A 17396-nucleotide genomic window follows, 5' to 3' on the forward strand; every position below is an offset into this window, starting at 1 on the left:
GAGCTAGGAAATTACTGCTTTTGTTTGCTGTTACAGGAGCAATCCTAATCGGACATCCTCCTGCACTTCTTACACTACAAACAAATGACAGAATATAAAGTGTCTGATTAGGAAAATATGAATTCGTGTAACAGACAAGAGCCAACAGATCACCTTTACAATCCAATTTGTCAAATCTGGAAAAAAATGCTTTATTCAAATACAATACTTCTCAGCAAAATAGAACCATCTTGAGGAATAAATCAGTCTAAACACTTCATTGTTAATTATGTTGCTGGTTTTTGTTACAGGAAAAATGATCAGAAGAAGGACCATAAATCAGCCATTTCAGGGTGATGGAAGGCCTTGTCCTTCTCAGATGGAGCAGTTCAAACCCTGTCCAGTAAAACCTTGTTACCGATGGCAATATGGCCAATGGTCGGCATGCAAAGTAGAGGTAAGAGCCATGTGGGACTTTGAAGTTACAGAACGTGTGGATCCAGGCATATTCATGATATGCCAGGACACCTCCTTATCAACTCTGTAAAAAAATTGCTTCCACCTCTCTTATACAAAAACTAAAGTTTGATTTTTGCTTAGATTTCATATATCAATGGATGCAGCAGTGTCCTACAGATATCCAGAGTATAAATGTAAACTTTGGTACCTGAGCAGCATCTTTACTAATAATTTAAACATTTTTATTGTAAAAGCATATCAGCAGAAATATATTCACATATTAGAAGATATCTTCACTTGACATACTGCTGAGGTTGCAATTCAAAGACATACTTAGTTCCATAATTTAAGGCACAAGTAACAGTGAGCAGAAAGTTTGGGGGGTTTTGTTTGTTTGTTTGTTTCAGAAGTAATAAACCATGTCTTCTCTTTTTTGTCTTCTTTTTCTCCTTATTGAATGAATAAGTAGTTAAACATAACCAATAGAAGATAGAGTGACATATAACTCAGATCTAGTCTTTTGGCACTTTCTTCTGTCCAGTATCAATCAATATATGTTGTCCTTCTGTAGGATGCTCAGTGTGGAGAGGGAACACGAGTGAGGAACATCTCCTGTGTGGTTTATGATGGATCCAGTGAAGATGTTGGCAAAGTAGTAGATGAGGAATTCTGTGGAGAAATAGAGCCTATTATAGATGGTGATAAGAAGATAATACTTGAGGAAACCTGCACTTTCCCTTGTCCAGGTAACAAAGCTATTCAAATAAATGTTGCGTTTCAAGATTGGTTGGGTGTCGTTACAGATATACAGATATATACAGATATATCTGTCGTTACAGATTACTAACATTAGCTACAGGAAATTAAATCTTTTTCATTGGGTCATCAAACTGATTGGATTCATCCAGCAAATGATAAACAGAGTTACTTTCTAGAAGTGGCTTCATGACAATAAATCAATTAAAAAAATACTAGATTTTAAATTTATAAAATCATGATCTCTCTGTCACAGATTGTATGTAAGATGTATATATATTTGCACAAAATCTATTGAAATAAAAACTGTATTTATAAAAAAGGGTGTTGGTTTACAATTAAATATCGGTGTTAAGGGTTAATCTAACAACTTCATTAATACGTTTCCTGGTGGCTAAAAACTTGGTGCCTTTTATAGTGTTTTAAGGAAGATAAGCTAAGGCATCTTCTTTTTTTCTTTAAAGGTTCTATTCCAGATGAAACTAAAGTTTTGATCTCTGAGAAAACATGAGTGCCTCTAGTTGTTTAACTCTCTGGATGTGACATGCACTCTCATTGCCTTTGTGAACTGAATCTAAAGGAGCTGTTATGAATGATCAGGTCCATGATGTTCATACAGAGAACGATTAAGAGCATATAAGAGCTGTTTAATTTCCAGCAAAAAGCCTCCAGTTCATTCCAAACAGTTAGCTGAAAGAATTTGAAATATACTGAAATATATTGCCGTTGTTTAGTAGCCATTAAGTATGACTCGTCAGAAGAGGTGATAGAACTCCTTTAGTTCTAATGTAGCTGTCATTTCACCAGCACTCTATTTTCATTCTCTTGAAACTCTCCTCTTTCCCAGAGTTTTTTACCCAGTTCATTTCACATTGGACATAAGGTAAAGTTGTCTCAATAAACAAAAATCAATGAAAAATTGAGAGATTTCCATCACTTCTTTGTACATAGCATTCCAATTGCTTAATTTTAATGTATTTTTACTTCTTAAATAGAAACTGGAAGAATACAAAGATTGTAGTTATGTTTTCATATTAGTGAATTTTATAAAAAAATATAGCTGCTTACTGATTGCTTTAAAAATTTTGCTGAGCAGGGGCCTGTTCTTCAACAGTCTCACATTTAGCCAGCAAGAATAACTGCCCTGTGGGGATGTGCTAATGATACGCTCCAGCTAATGTTTCCAAAAATCACTACTTGTTTTCCTATTATGTATACATCAGTTCGTCAATTATTCAATTCTTTGCATGCTTTCCTAAGGTTGGCAAATAAAATTCCTTCATTAATCAGGCATCCGGTCAACACAGTACTGATTATATCTGTCATCAGTATAATGCAAGGTAGCATGAATTTTTAATGGCTTTCTCACTGAAATAATGAGAACTAAGAGGTTTATTTATGAGTTTGTGCACAGTGTAGTCCCATTTTCAACTGCAGTTTTTACAAAATGGTTTCTTTGTGTTGTGCCTCAGATCTTCCTTAAATGTTCTTTAGCTGATCATGGTAATTAGAGTCATTAGTATAGTTTTATTTTTCAGCTATACACTATAGAATTCTACAGATCTATTATCCTAACATGAAATAGCAAGAGCAGGCATTTTAATCATGTTTCCATTTCCCTTTCTTGCAAAGAATTTTCCGTCAGTTGCTTCTACATCCATTTAGAGAAAACCTGCATGGGGATATGCAATAATTAATCTTTTTAGCGCTAGACAATGTTTTCTAAGATCAAAGATGAATTGAAAAAAGATATGTAAATGTAGCATAAGATGTACAATGCACAATATCTTAAAATGTACAAAAATCTAGACATTGGGTAGAGCACTGCAAAGAGATTCATAATGAGGGTGATCTCATGAAAATGCTACAAGCAACTAAAACTGCTTTAGAACAAATAAGCTCTTGTATAATCTTTTTATAATATTTTCTATGACAGATATTCATATAGTATCAAAATATTATCTTTTCTACACTGGGAGTCAAGTTTAAAAAGAAGAATGAAAGGAACTAAAAAGAAGGCAAATAAGGAAGCTGTACTTGGACTTTTTAAATTATGTATTCAAAAACTCTTCACATACAATGATCACTCATAAAACTGCTCTTTGGCAGGGGACTGTTACTTGAGAGAGTGGTCAGAATGGAGCCTTTGCCAGCTAACCTGTGTTAATGGTGAGGACCTTGGTTTTGGAGGAATACAAGTCCGATCTAGAGCAGTGATCATTCAGGACTTAGAGAATCAACATCTCTGTCCAGAACAGGCTTTGGAAACAAGACCATGTGATGGTAAGCACTAAAATGTCTGTAAGGCTGGTTCCTGTAAGAGAAAAATACAGAACAACCATAATTTTGTTTTGTTTGTTTTCATGATGTCGATTTTAGGTAAATCAAATTTGATAAGCAGAAATGCACTTAAATTGTTGGTTTCCATACATGAATTGTAAAGAGAAAAACTTTCAACTAGTAACTATCATATGTTACCCCTCTAGAATTATTCTTTTTTAATAATGACATTTCTTTTTATATGGGACAAAGAGTTTCCTTATATGCTTAGTAACATTAACAAAAAGAAATCTCTGAGTTTTGATTCATAACCAGATTTAGATTTCTCTCTACCCTTTGAACTGTTAATTGCCTGACAATGCCATTAAAATGTCTCAGCCATGCTTACCACTGGTAGTAGACAAATTGTCTAAGAAAAGTAGTTTCCTGTACTGACTTGCCCATTCAGAGGCTGGATCAGACAAAAAGGGATTTTATATTTATAATAGAGAGCTGAGGTGCAGAAGGACTTCATGATTCATCCCAGACCATATGAGATGTGCACAGAAGAGCTGAGACATGAAGCCAGATGTAGCCCTGGCCACTTCACCAAGCACTGGAGCACTGGCTGAAGCTCAGTGATAGCCGGAAAGGAACCTGACCCTTAAATGAGTTTTGCACAGCAGATGGGCCACAACCATTACGAGGTTATTGGAAACACTGATCTTACCTGTTAACTGCATTAGGCTTGCTCATGATCCTAGTTAATGTCTAGGACACATCTGGTCTGTTCCCTGTGTCCAGTAAGTGCAGGAGACCCTGGGAGCTCCACGTGTGTGGTGCAGTGCTGGATGAAGGAGAAAGGGGTTTCCTTAACTGTACAAGCCATTAATCATAATGAGTGTGGCCACAAAATGAGTATGGTCTACTGATGAGTGTGGCTGCTGCCCGTGGTGGTCTAAAACCCTGTCATCAAATCCCTTGAAATGCCAATGTTCTCTCTACAGATGGCCAGTGCTACGAGTACAAGTGGATGGCCAGCCCATGGAAGGGATCTTCTCGGACTGTGTGGTGCCAAAGGTCAGACGGTTTAAACGTCACAGGTAACTACTCCTTTTATATAAACACACACACACACACACACACACAAAAAAAAAAAAAAAAAAAAAAAAAAAAAAAAAAAAAGGCCTGGAAAACAGGTGGATAATGTGTTTTCCCCACAAACTGAAAAAAAAAATTAAAAGGATCTGCTAAAAACACTTCCTGGGGTATGAATCAAAATCGTCATCTTTTTGCATATATAAAGATGTTTATTTTCTAGAATCATGCAGCATGTAGTGCTAAAAGTAAATATAAATATTACCCTCTGTAGTGGACCTTAAATGTTTTACAGTGTACACAATTTTTATTTTTTTTTAACAATGGCATCTTTACACTTCTAAATGTAGAGTTTCAAATTTCAAGCCTTACAACAAATAAAATTTTTATGTATTACAGGTAATTTCAGTGCCTATACAAAGGCAGAGAAATTTGCAGAGCTTGATAATATCATCCATATATGATATGTTTCCTTAAAGTTAAAAAATATAAAATTTTAATAAATGTGCTAATAGCAGTTTATTTCTTTACTTCAATGCCATAAATCTGTATCAGGACACATAATGGACTGCTATGGGATGTTGTGACTTTTTATGAAAGCCAAAGCACAAAAAACGTGGATTAGGAATGACTGAGATCTCAGAAGAAAATTTTCATATGAATTTATCTATATGTATTTATATATTGGCAATAGGGATTCATTTAAGCTAAGAGTTATGCACTTATTTAAATATTTTTTGTGTCAGACCAAGTGATAGTAAAAGAATCCCAGAGAGTGTAAGCATATCCTCAATGCCAGCTGCTGTCAGGTCAGTCACAGCAGGGGAGCTGTTAATTATGTAATTATGTACTGCCACCACAATAGTTCTTCATCATGGAGTCCACCATTACTGCCTGTGGTAACAGTAGAACTAAAATATTTGTATTATTTTTACAAGATGTTGAAATAATAGCCGAAATTCTCTTGAAAATGTTATCTTGTGGTGTAGGACTATTAAAACACATCTTGTTCACAAGAAATGCCATAGGGTATTTTTATGCACCCTGATTGCTTCCTGCTTAGCTAAGATGTTTCTATGGTAAGTAAAACTCTAAGTGAGAATTCTTACTGAGATTAATATAGGATATTATCTATGAAAGGTTCTATAGGATTTGAAATAAATAGCATCTTGGCGATTATGACTCTGAGATGTTAAAATCAGAATATATTCATAAATCACTGTCAGTCACATGAAAATAATAATTTCTTCATATGTGACTGAATACAGACTTGTGATAAATTCTCGGAAAGACAAATGTATTTCTATGTATTATTGGCAGATTTTTCATAATGGGACGTCCAAGGCAGACAAACCTCAGACCTATATTGTATAACTTTTTTTTCAAAGTTTGTTTGCATACGGCTTTAAAGCTGTGGTAAATTTCTGATTTGAAAAGAAGACTAATGGAATATTCCAGAACATGCAACACAAAACTATATTTTTCATGTATTTCTGTTAAATGCAAAACTATAGTTTTCATGGATTATGATTGTTTTCAAATGCAGCACATAAATATAATATTCTATTATATTAATATATAATGTAGAGGGAACTTCTCTACATTAAATATACAGTAGTGAACCAGATTTTAATTTACATTTGTACATTTTATGAAGGTGTTTTGTATAAACTAGAGTATTTAGGAGCTCCTAGATGTGATAGATGCACATACATGATTAATTTAAATTGAAATTACCTATTTTAATTCAGAAGCAACCCATTTCTCTGCTTACTGCCAGCCTTATTCCTGCACATTTGGTTCTAATATAGTGTATTTTAATTCAGACGTTTTTGAATAATTATTGTGAGTTTTGTTGGTATTTTAAGGTTTTTTCTATTTGCTTACTTGCATTGTATCATTGTGCTGAATAGCTCTTTTTTACTTGAAGGTGTTATTTCCCATGGGCGATGAGGCAACTCTTTCCTTCTGCTTCCTTGGATGACTGATATTTTATTACATAGATTCCCACAGGCATGTGATTTGTATGCTAGGATGTATGATTTTCTTTTCTGGGGGTGGGGAAAACTTATGGCAACCAGCAGGGTTTTCTTTGTTCTTCACCAGCCACCCCGTTAACACTTGGATCTACATAACCACAACTAACTGCATCTGCTATGGTTGTGACCAACTTCAGCTATCAGGATTTCATCATCATATCACACCAGTATAAAAATGGTATTAATTTGGGAGATGCACCCAAATTGTCCTGTAGCAGTATAAATTTTAAATAATGTGATGCATGTCTCTCTTCTATAAGCTAAAAGGGAACACAGGTAAATTGAAACTGATTTTAAATGCATTTTAAAGTCATTCTGGCTGAAATGATAGTGAAAACCTGATTGCGTGTATTGGTCCATAACAATAACTGCACTAAGCTGTAGAAAAGAAAACGAAGTCTGTATAAGAAAAGAAAAGACTGAAACCCACAATACCATTAGTATTGTAACATTCGGTACATACTTTACTGATAAATCTGCATTCCTTTCACAAAATCTCAGACTAACATGAAGCCTAAAGGCACATGTAGAAGTGACCTAGTAGCAGCAGAAAACAGGTATCCTTTCATAAACAGGATGAGTAACTTGTTCTCAGTTCAACAGCAAAAAATATAAAGAAAAAAGATGCTTTTATTTCTATTGTGGCCACAGTTTTATTATGTAAGTCATAAGGAGGCCCCTAGAGAACCAAATTTGTTCCCTTGAGTACAACAAAACATTTAAAGTGTTTTTTAGGCAATCCACCAAAGGAAAAAAGGGGAAAACAAAAGACTCTATTGCCAAATATTAGTTCTCTAAAATGCACATGAAATTAAATACATTTGCTGTATCCTTTCTCTACATTTAAGAACATACTTGATACCAATTATCCTTCACCTTGGAATAAAAGAAGGACTCTCACATTCAAATTAGCAACAAGATTGTCATCCGTGATATAGTGCAGCAAGTAATTTCTTCAGTGGTGAGGTATTGCCATGTGAAAATATGATTTTCTGTCCTACAGGGGGCTGTTTAGTGATGCGCCAACCAGATGCTGACAGGTCATGTAACCCACCGTGCAGCCAGCCCCACGCTTACTGCAGTGAGGTATGTGCTACTGCATTGGAGCGTACAACACCCCCGTGAGGGCTTCCCACACATCTCTTGATGACAAAGATTACGCCAACAAAAAGTATTTTCAGAGATTTCACTAGTCACAAATTTGTTAAAATCGACCTCGCGCAATTTTCTACCTCTCAATTAAATGTTCAGTAATCTCTGCTGATATGGTATGAACTTGCATAAAAGTACATGAAGAGGTACTCTCCAGGCTAGCACTCATCAAAACAGTCTTCTCTTCCAGTCATCCATGTTGTTATCCTTTATAGCTCCCAGAAAACCTTGTTTTTCTGCTACACATTGTAAAACACTTGTTCCCCACAGACTAGAACATGCAGTTGTGAAGACGGATACACTGAAGTCATGTCCTCTGATGGCACACTCGAGCAGTGCACGCTCATCCCAGTGGTGGTGATCCCCACCATGGAGGACAAAAAGGGGGATGTGAAAACCAGTCGAGCTGTGAACCCTACCCAGCCTTCCAGTAACCAGGCAGGACGAGGAAGGACCTGGTTTCTACAGCCTTTTGGGCCAGGTGATGTCATGCAATGAGCAGTTCTCAGTGCTAAGTACTGCTGCAGGGTCTGGCATTTATGTTTTTGTATATCTAGGAAGACCAGAAAAACCCTTGACTGTTCATTTAAGAAAGCAGACGTACTGTCAGTGAAAACAAAGGAAGAGACATAAGTAAACACCTAGCCCTCTCACTACTCCATTAAAATATTTTGTGATATTTGACATTGCAGATTTTCTTTTAGCCATCCTACCTGTTAAAATTCTCAGAAGCTATTTGAAATGTGACTGTAAAAAGGAGTTGCTGCAAAGGTGCAAGCCATTATATTAAAGTATGGCTTCTTAACCAATAATTCTGTTGACAGAGGAATGAAAAGATGGTACTAAAGACTGCAAAGAATAAAGGCTTCTTAAAACTTGCAGCCATAGCATCAATTGTAGGAAAATAATAAGTATGCTAATTCTTTTCTGACATATCCATATTTAAACTAATTCATGTTGTCAAATGCTAACCATATTATTGATATTTAGCATAAGCCTGCTCTAAGTGTCTACAAGCAGTATTTGCTTTTATGATGGACAATATTCTTTAGAGCTGAGCAAAGACTTATATGCAAGAGTGACATAAAATATAGGAGAGTTATTTCATTTAAAAAACTTCATAAAGTCCATCATATATCCAGATGTCAGTAAATATTTTCTACTGCTACTAAATATTTAGATTAAAAAAACCTTATTTAACAAAATACATTCATGTAAAGAGATATGTCGCTTGTCCACAATATTATTAATACAGAAGAGAGTAATTGATTATCATCTTAAGTGTCTCTTAAGTCACACAGGGATAAATAAACTAATACACTTTATTTCTAAAGGGCTTTTGAGTGTTTTAATTGCAGAATTGAAAGCACTGTCTTTACATGCATAATCCATAACATGTTTCAAGTTGAGATTTATAAAAATATTTCTAATAAGCAGATTAAATAATGTTTCAGTTAGAAATGAGAAATACTTATGTTAGATCCTATTAGTCCTACTGGTATTTACTACTATTTGTACTTTGATATCATATTTGATACCTGCAATAAAATGGTCTTTACTCCAAGTACTTTAATCAACAATAAAAAATAGAAAATTAAACTTTTCTGCTCCTCTTTTAAAAAACAGCATCTTACCAAATATGTTATCATTTACTTATTTTAGCTAACCCCTCCTGAAAATGCACAAGAGTGTGTTGTAGCACGCAGAGTGACAGCAATAAGCAAATATCAGACAGTCACCTTTAACAGTTCAGGAATATGGATGCTCAAGTGAGCTCAGGGAGGGTTTTGAAGCAAGGTACATTTAAGAAACTTCATGAAAAGTCACCAATTTTATGTAATTTGAGTTGGGAAGGGAACATAGCTCAGTTCAGATAATCTCAAATATACTTAATAGAGCAAATACTTTATGCAATGAAGTTATGAGCAAGTGTGAGAGAAAGTGAGTGTCTTCCAATTCGGATGAGATTTAGGCTTGATTGTTTTGTTTCAGGATTGGATATCTATTGGAAAGGTTTGGGTTTACTTCAGCATGATTATTCTTTTCGTCACATTTCCTAAGTCTAGATCTAAAATAGTTCTTTCATTTTCTTCCACAAATTACATTGCAGTTCCAGAAAGGAAGATACTAAAACTGTCCTCTTCAGTTGTCTGAGCTGAGGTATTACCACAAAAAGATGAATCTGAGATACCAATTCCCTTGCATACTTAGAAATAATCTGTCCAGAGGGAGTTCAGAAAGCCTGAGATAGATGTCAGTAGTTGCATAACAGGAATGACCTCATTAACAGAGTTCCTTTCTTTGAAGAAAACAAATAAATCTGTATACAAGATATTGCCAGCATTTTTTTCAAGGAGATGTTGCTATTTTAAAAGAACACAACGTGAAAAAAAACTTAAACCTCTTACATTTACCAATGGAAATAAGTCAAGGAGAGAGGAAACTAACCTATTTAGCAGTACTAAAGTCTGAATTCTTCTCATTGATGTTATCATATCATAGGACATGTCAGGTCAAATCTACTGTTCCATTAATCTTTAACGGATCAGTTATTTCAATTATGTCAGTTATTATCAGTTGTAATGTTTCATTAGGTTGATTAAGTAACAAAGGTAAAATGTTCTGATATTGATTGGTCTTGAACAATTTGTCCACATGACAGCAAGACTTTGGATTGCTACAGACCAGAAAGCCTGAGCTTAACTGCTTAGCAATGGAGAGCACTAATGTGTAACCAAGAAACCTTAGTCTCACTTCTGTTAATATTATTGTGGAAATAGAAACTGCATTGATGATGTCCTTTGGTTCTGCAGAGCTAATTAGAAACACTAAGTGTTTGGTCAGAAAAATTTTAACTGTATTTGCTTACATTGAAAATACACACAACTTCATGAAATAGAACTTGTACCACTTGAAACTGAAATAATTTGGTTTTATAATGATGATTTTTTTTTATTGTCAGGGAGAGGCAACAAGGCTAGCTAACCCCCTGGAAAACAATGTTTGCAAAAAGCCATTTAGAAATTTGAAAAATGAGTTGGATAAAAGTAGTGAGTCAAAAAGCATGCACTCACCTTTAGTTGTGACATGATCATTTGGGGCAGAGCGAAACCCCACAGACAAAGCCCCATCATTTTCCTTGTAGACATGGGTACATCTGAGGCAAGAGGGAGAGTGGTATGTATGCCTAAACCTCCAGGGACATCATGTCCAAAATACAAACTGCACAGGCTGCACATAAATAAAGTCCTTATTAACAACAGACAGTTGTTTTCTTTATGAGCATTGCTTGTCTTTTTTGTGTATTTTTATTCTGTGAGCAGAAGATATTTATAGCAACAAAGCTTGCATTTGATAGGGAAAGAAATTTAAAAACTTTACTACTTTATGCTGTAGTAAAAGTTGTGTATGTGCAGCTAAGGGATGGATGACGTGCAGCATGCTAAGGACATTTAAAAACATACAAGTAAATAGGAAAAAGAATAAAAATAACAGGCACATTGCTTTACCAGAGTTAGATTAGAAAGTGATGCTAAATGAGTCCCTTATGCACTGCCCCATGATCACACTGAGGGATTGCTCGCTACCAGAGTAGCTGAGTTTCTGGGTCTCTCACCTTCTGCCTCTGCCTCAGACCTCAGCTCCCTTTGAATTATCCTGACTTCAGCTGAAAAGCAGAACACAAAGAAGTCATTGCTCAGTTACTTAACAATATTTACCCTGATTAAACTTTAATTGCTAGTGAAGACATTTATTTTGGATTATTAAAGTATTTCTATATTGTATCAGAACTAATAATTCAACAAGACTAACTCAAACACTACTGACTAACATTCATTCCTTTTAGATGGGAGGCTGAAGACCTGGGTTTATGGTGTAGCTGCTGGTGCATTTGTTTTACTCATCTTTATTGTTTCTATGGTCTATCTAGCCTGGTGAGTTCTTTAATTATTTATAAGAAAACAGTCCTCTCACAGACTATAATGAAAATGTTTACATCTGCTGCTGTAGAAACCGCAGGCACTTCTGTGAACTGGTGTTTAATTTGCTGTGTCCTTTTGTCCAGACTCAGGTCAACAGATTCTGGTTATACACGAGATGATGGATCACCACATGCTCTTCTGAGAATATAAGAACTTACAAATATGGGGAAGCTTAGTGTACGGTTCATTTTTGCTCAGTTTATCTCAGTTGTTATAAACAGTGTCCAAAATAATTTTATTGTGTCTGTGTCAAAAATGCTGAGAGAAATAGCAAGAAGGAAATTGAGTAACCAGGCAAATCATATTTTATATTTGACAAGATATAGAAATACAGAATCAGAAGAAAACCTAAAGACTTTCTCATCTTTTTAATACATGAAATAATACCTTTTTGAACTAGCCACCTTTCAAAATGTGCTCCCTGAAGTTTTCTGGGTCCTGTTTGGAATTTCTGATCCAGATGACAGTACAGGTGAAAGGTGAGGGAAGTATGGTCATATACATCAGGCTCTTGGCTTTACTGCATTAGTAAGCATTTGGGGGGCTCCTGGGTATATTTGCTACTCAGTAAACTTTGCCCAAAACATCATTTCTGCCTGGGTGATATAAAAACTTGTTTGGTTTCTTTTTGTTGCTGTTGTTTTGGTTGTTGCTGTTGTCTCTTCGTTTGGTTGGGGTTTTTTGTGGTGTTGTTTTTTTTTTTTAATTAGTTGGTTGGTTTTTTGGGGGGATGGGGTTTGAGGAAAAGGAAACCCATTAGCATTCAACAACACTGCAGATTATTTGGACTGGAATCTGTGGCTACTGCAGGTCATTGTAACAAAAGGTTTCATATAAAAGGTTCAGTTTTGAGCAGCCTAAGTGACAGAGCTGAAATTAGATTTTTGGACAAGACTGAGGATGCACAGGCCTGATTTAAAGAAATGCTTGCATTACACTCTAAAGGAAGATAAGTGCTAAAGCATGGATAAACACTCATTTTCCTTTGGCCTGGTAATTTTTTAAAACTATATCAAATGAATTGGAAATACTGCTAGATTAAAATCTAATTCAAGGCTAGACGAGGAATGTTATGGCTAACAGTGATACCTCTGCTATTAATGGCTGGTTTGATTATAACATCTAGAATTTATTGTAGTCATTCCAACAAGTACAATGAGGTAAAACCAATCAAAAGATGCATCTTTCCTGCAGAAGCTCTTGATGTGTCAAGAGCGGTCTAATATTTGAGTCACATAATTTAAAAGAACCTGATTGCAGCTTTGATACCTGACCAAATATTTCATGGCAGGCTCTGAATTCTTCTGAAGACTGAGTGATGTTGCAAGAGTACCTACCAAGGATTTCATCAAGTCATATCAGCACCATAGCAGCTTTTTTCTGAACAACTGAGCTTTGAATTAGATATTTCTTTAGGTTGATAAAGATATAATTAGTGATCCCAGTGAAGGTTTTAGCCTTACAGTTTTTATAAACAAACAACTGAATGCATTATCAACATGCTCATCTTTCATTTAAGACTGAAATACATTTTTGTGTGCTATTAGTTGCTTGTTCTATTTACAAATTATCTTATTGTTTCAGCAAAAAGCCAAAGAAGCCCCAGAGGAGGCAGAACAACCGACTGAAACCTTTAACCTTGGCTTACGATGGAGACGCAGACATGTAAAATACAACTTCTCATGGTGACAAATGGAGTCTAAACTATAGGAATGAAGTCAGAGGTGTCCAAAGCCACAGGGATTTTCTATGGAGTGGATTAAATGTTTTGAATTTTTCTTTTTTATAACTGCACCATAGATAAAGAAGGATGGATTTCACAATGCCTACTGATATTTTACTTTACTTTAGACCATCAGCACTGAGAAGTCAGGCAGAATCTCAAAAGACACTGCAGCTGGAGATCTGTGGTGTTTCCTCAGTCTGAGAACTGAGCAGCACTTCTGCCTCCAGAATACTGTAGCTGACATAGTATTAACACTTGGAAGCCCCTGCATCATTAACCAAGTATAATCAGTACGCATGACGGGTTTGTACCAAGCTGTCTACGACTCTTTATAGTCAAACATAACATATATACTCAGTTGAACCATATGTATTATTCTATCAGATTATATATGTGATGAAGAGCATTTTAGTGCTTAGTACAATATTAACTTTTAACTGGGATTAACCCACTGAGCAAGTTCAACAGTTTGCCAGTTGATGATAACTTGTGTTAACCTGTGTCTCAGAGGGCAAAATTCTTGAAAAATTCTGTCCTGTTACCACTCCAAATTATAAAGGCCTCATGTGTACATCCAGAAAGGAGGCATTCTCAGATTCACTATTTTCTAGTGGTTAGTGTCTGGAAAAAAATATCTGCTGTATATGTTACAATATGTTTCTACTTTCTCTAACTCAAACTCTTGCCTGCATCTTTTTTGCTACATGTAAGGCAAATTTTTGCACTATATTAGTGCAGCATGATATGCACTTAACTAGTATTGCCATAGAAACTGCCTCTTTTCAGAAAAAAATGATGATGTATCTTGTGCAAGGAGTGTCAAGTAGACAGGTCTTGAATCCTGAAGAGAGTAGTGTTCAGTTTGGACTGTGACGGGATGGGATCAGCTGCGACCTTTGCTGTCCACACACCCTTCCTCAGCACAGCAGCCACTTGTGCTCTACACCATGGCAGTAATACAAGTGTCTAGTTTTTGCCCCATCTACCTATACTGGTATAGATTGTCCTGCTGGTTTCTAATTGTACCTTGAAGGCTCTTTGTGACTAAATTTTTTATATTTGTTAACTTTATTAGAAAAAAAGAAAAGAAAAAGAAAAGTGGTTGCCCTGTAATCCTGAGTGACATATTTCTTGTCTAAAAGGGTGTTGTTCAACTAAAATAAAATGGTTTTACTTTTCTTTCCTCCTGTTAATGAGAGCTTTTTCACTGTTACTGGCAGTGCAATACTCAGAGACGTTATGTCTTTTCTAATTACGATAATTCAATAGACTCTTTTAATTATTCAGTTAAACTCCTGAGTGTACTGGCAAGTAAACAATAAGATCAATAATTCTGCCATTTTAGTACTCATGACTTTTTTAAAAACTCTGGCAGTATGAAAACTCACTGTTAACCTCTTCCATGCTTATGGCTTTTCAGTGTTCCAACATGAAGCTCACTGACTTGCCACTCCTGTGACATGGCTGTCACGGATGTGATCCGTGACCTGGGAAGGGTAATTCTCCTCAAGTGGCTTCTGTGTGCAGCCAGAACGTGCAAGTGACTGTGCCACTACTAAGCAATACAAAACTTTATCAGGCAACCTCTCAAAAAGAATTGTTACATAAAGTTCAGTATTAGGTTCTCAGGTCTTTTTTATAACCTAAACCACTTCTGCCTATTCATCACTCTATTTACTCAAGAAGCACCAGTTTTTGCACAGTGAATGAAGCTAGCTTTGCAAACTTTGGCCCAGATCCACTGAAATCAATAACAAGACTCTCATGGACATCAATGGGTAATATCAGTTCTTAAAAATACACACCTTTTTTTCTGTGTATGATTCTTGAAACCAATGAGCATTTTGTGGATATTCAAGAGAGATTATGATCCTACTTTAACTTAGCTGCCATATTATCAGTGTGGTGTTACTGCATCAATACCTTCATCCCATTGTGTAGGTATTCCCCAAATGGGAATGATGAGCAGGGGAACAATGGTTACAATCTTTGGTGCAGTTTTAAGCTCTCATTTTATACCTTGACTCAGCTGCAGCTGATGAATTTTTGTGGGCCCCTGCTACAGCAGTGGTTCATTCATATATGTGTTTCAGGACCAGAGTATTCAGTCTTACATCACCTTGTAAAGATTCATTGCAAAAATACAAATGTTGGTAATTTTATTTTTCAGCATTCTTGAGTAGAAAACAAGAAAAATCTGGTTGGTTCCTCTTTTGTCAGAAATACAAAACAAAGCGTGGGAAAACTATTAAGTATTAAAGAACTATAACTACAGGTGGAGACAGATTTTAATAATGATTTCTGCTCTTTTAAAAGTCTGATTCTTTGTTGTTGAATAGTTTTGGACCAAGCAGGCATTGAGGGAACAGGGTTTCTTTCATTGGCAATGGGTCATCTTTATTTATGACACTGGCTGGTCTTAGCAGGAGCTGTTGCCTAGTTCCTGCCTTGAAGAATTTTATGTCCTAAATCTAAGCATTTAATATCTTGAAGTTAAAGGTATGACATCTCTTTTTTCTTACCACATTAAATGGATAAAGAGAGAGCTAGGAGGGTTTTTAAGTCTGTTTGGCCTTTGCAATCCATGCAAGTATTTTAGTATGTGTTGCATTTTATATCTGATCAGTGAATATCTGGTGCACATTTGCATCATACTAGTGCTGCATTTGAAATCTAGAGTGCGTTTTTATTAATATTTTTTCTATGAACAAAGTGCATGGAAATTTGAAGCCAGAATGGCTTCCCTCATTATCAAGAAAAAAATACTAGGCTGTAAGGAGGGCTGAAATTCTATGTAAATCTAAATGTTGCAAAGGTGATTAAGCCCTCTAGCATTGAAACAGAAACAAATAATATGGGAATTATCAATATAGAATGAAAAGCAATTTGCTTTAAAAATCAGAGTGCTTCTACAAATCCAGTGCCTAAAGCAGCCACTACTGTAGATTATTAGTTTGTGAAAGTAATGTTTCCAGTGATCAAATAAACCATTCAGAAAATAGCAAAGTAGATATTTTCCTGTTGATGTGGTGGTTTATATTTTCCTTTTTAAAACGGTAGTTTATAGCTTACCGTGTCTGCTTTGAGTCCTGGAGCAGTTCCTTTTGCAGCTTTGATGCAACTGCACAAGCCTGTTTATATTTGGTATAAAGCATCAATTTTGAAACCCCCTTCCCCTGCCAAAATGTAATAAAGTCTTTTTTTCCAATCTTACAATTTGAAGATACCAATTTAAAAACTCTATGTGTAAATCACTGTAAAATATACCTTGAATTAAATGGAAATCTGTCTTTTTACCTTTATGTAAATTTTTAAGAGTTAAGAGTTTATTTTGCCTAACTTAATTTACTTGAATATTTATTTTGTAGAATGAGGAGGCAGCTGTCTGAGGAATGTTTACCTTTTTTTTTTTGGTTAATGTTAATTTGTAAATTGTGTAATGCATTTTTATTTTTTAAATTATGTATATTTCTTTTTTAATGCACAAAATGTTTACTTACAACTACTACTGCAAATTTGTGTATAATGTCACCTAGCTTTATTCAGTTAATACAGATGATGTGAAAATGTAACAAGTCTTACATTTTCATCTGGGTTATTTTTACATAACTGATGTATTGCTGACAATAAATATAAACACAAAATCATTTAATGTCTTTTTTTTAATAAATGTAGTATACTATGCTGGGATAGATTAACAATAAAAGCCAGATTCCAAAAATATGACCACCTTTCAAATAGTCTCTTATTTTTTCTGAAAGGCATTAACAAAGATATTCTTGTTAAAAACTAGTCCTTCTAATTAAATAGAAAAATACTTTCTGATGCTATGGTAACAATCAAGTCTGTTGCTACAGTCCTAGTTGACTTGGAAATTTATAAAACGTATTTCCAATTGACAAATATCCCATAAATGAAATAAAGATTGATAAAACTTTTTCCTTG

The 17396-nt window shown here is 35.2% G+C and overlaps 1 protein-coding gene across 1 annotated transcript in view; it reads left to right on the forward strand.

Annotated features, from left to right (window-relative positions):
- THSD7A (thrombospondin type 1 domain containing 7A) overlaps positions 1 to 17177 on the forward strand; it is a 270216-nt gene extending 253039 nt beyond the window's left edge. The window contains exons 24-31 of the mRNA XM_063411466.1: positions 291 to 436; positions 1010 to 1184; positions 3304 to 3477; positions 4461 to 4556; positions 7594 to 7676; positions 8013 to 8223; positions 11590 to 11677; positions 13310 to 17177. Coding sequence (XP_063267536.1) covers positions 291 to 436; positions 1010 to 1184; positions 3304 to 3477; positions 4461 to 4556; positions 7594 to 7676; positions 8013 to 8223; positions 11590 to 11677; positions 13310 to 13394 — 1058 coding nt within the window. The 3' untranslated portion in view covers positions 13395 to 17177. The remainder of the gene's footprint in view (positions 1 to 290; positions 437 to 1009; positions 1185 to 3303; positions 3478 to 4460; positions 4557 to 7593; positions 7677 to 8012; positions 8224 to 11589; positions 11678 to 13309) is intronic.
- Positions 17178 to 17396: the final 219 nt, after the last annotated feature.

Source organism: Prinia subflava, chromosome 1, assembly GCF_021018805.1.
Source record: "Prinia subflava isolate CZ2003 ecotype Zambia chromosome 1, Cam_Psub_1.2, whole genome shotgun sequence".
Lineage (NCBI taxonomy): Eukaryota > Metazoa > Chordata > Aves > Passeriformes > Cisticolidae > Prinia > Prinia subflava.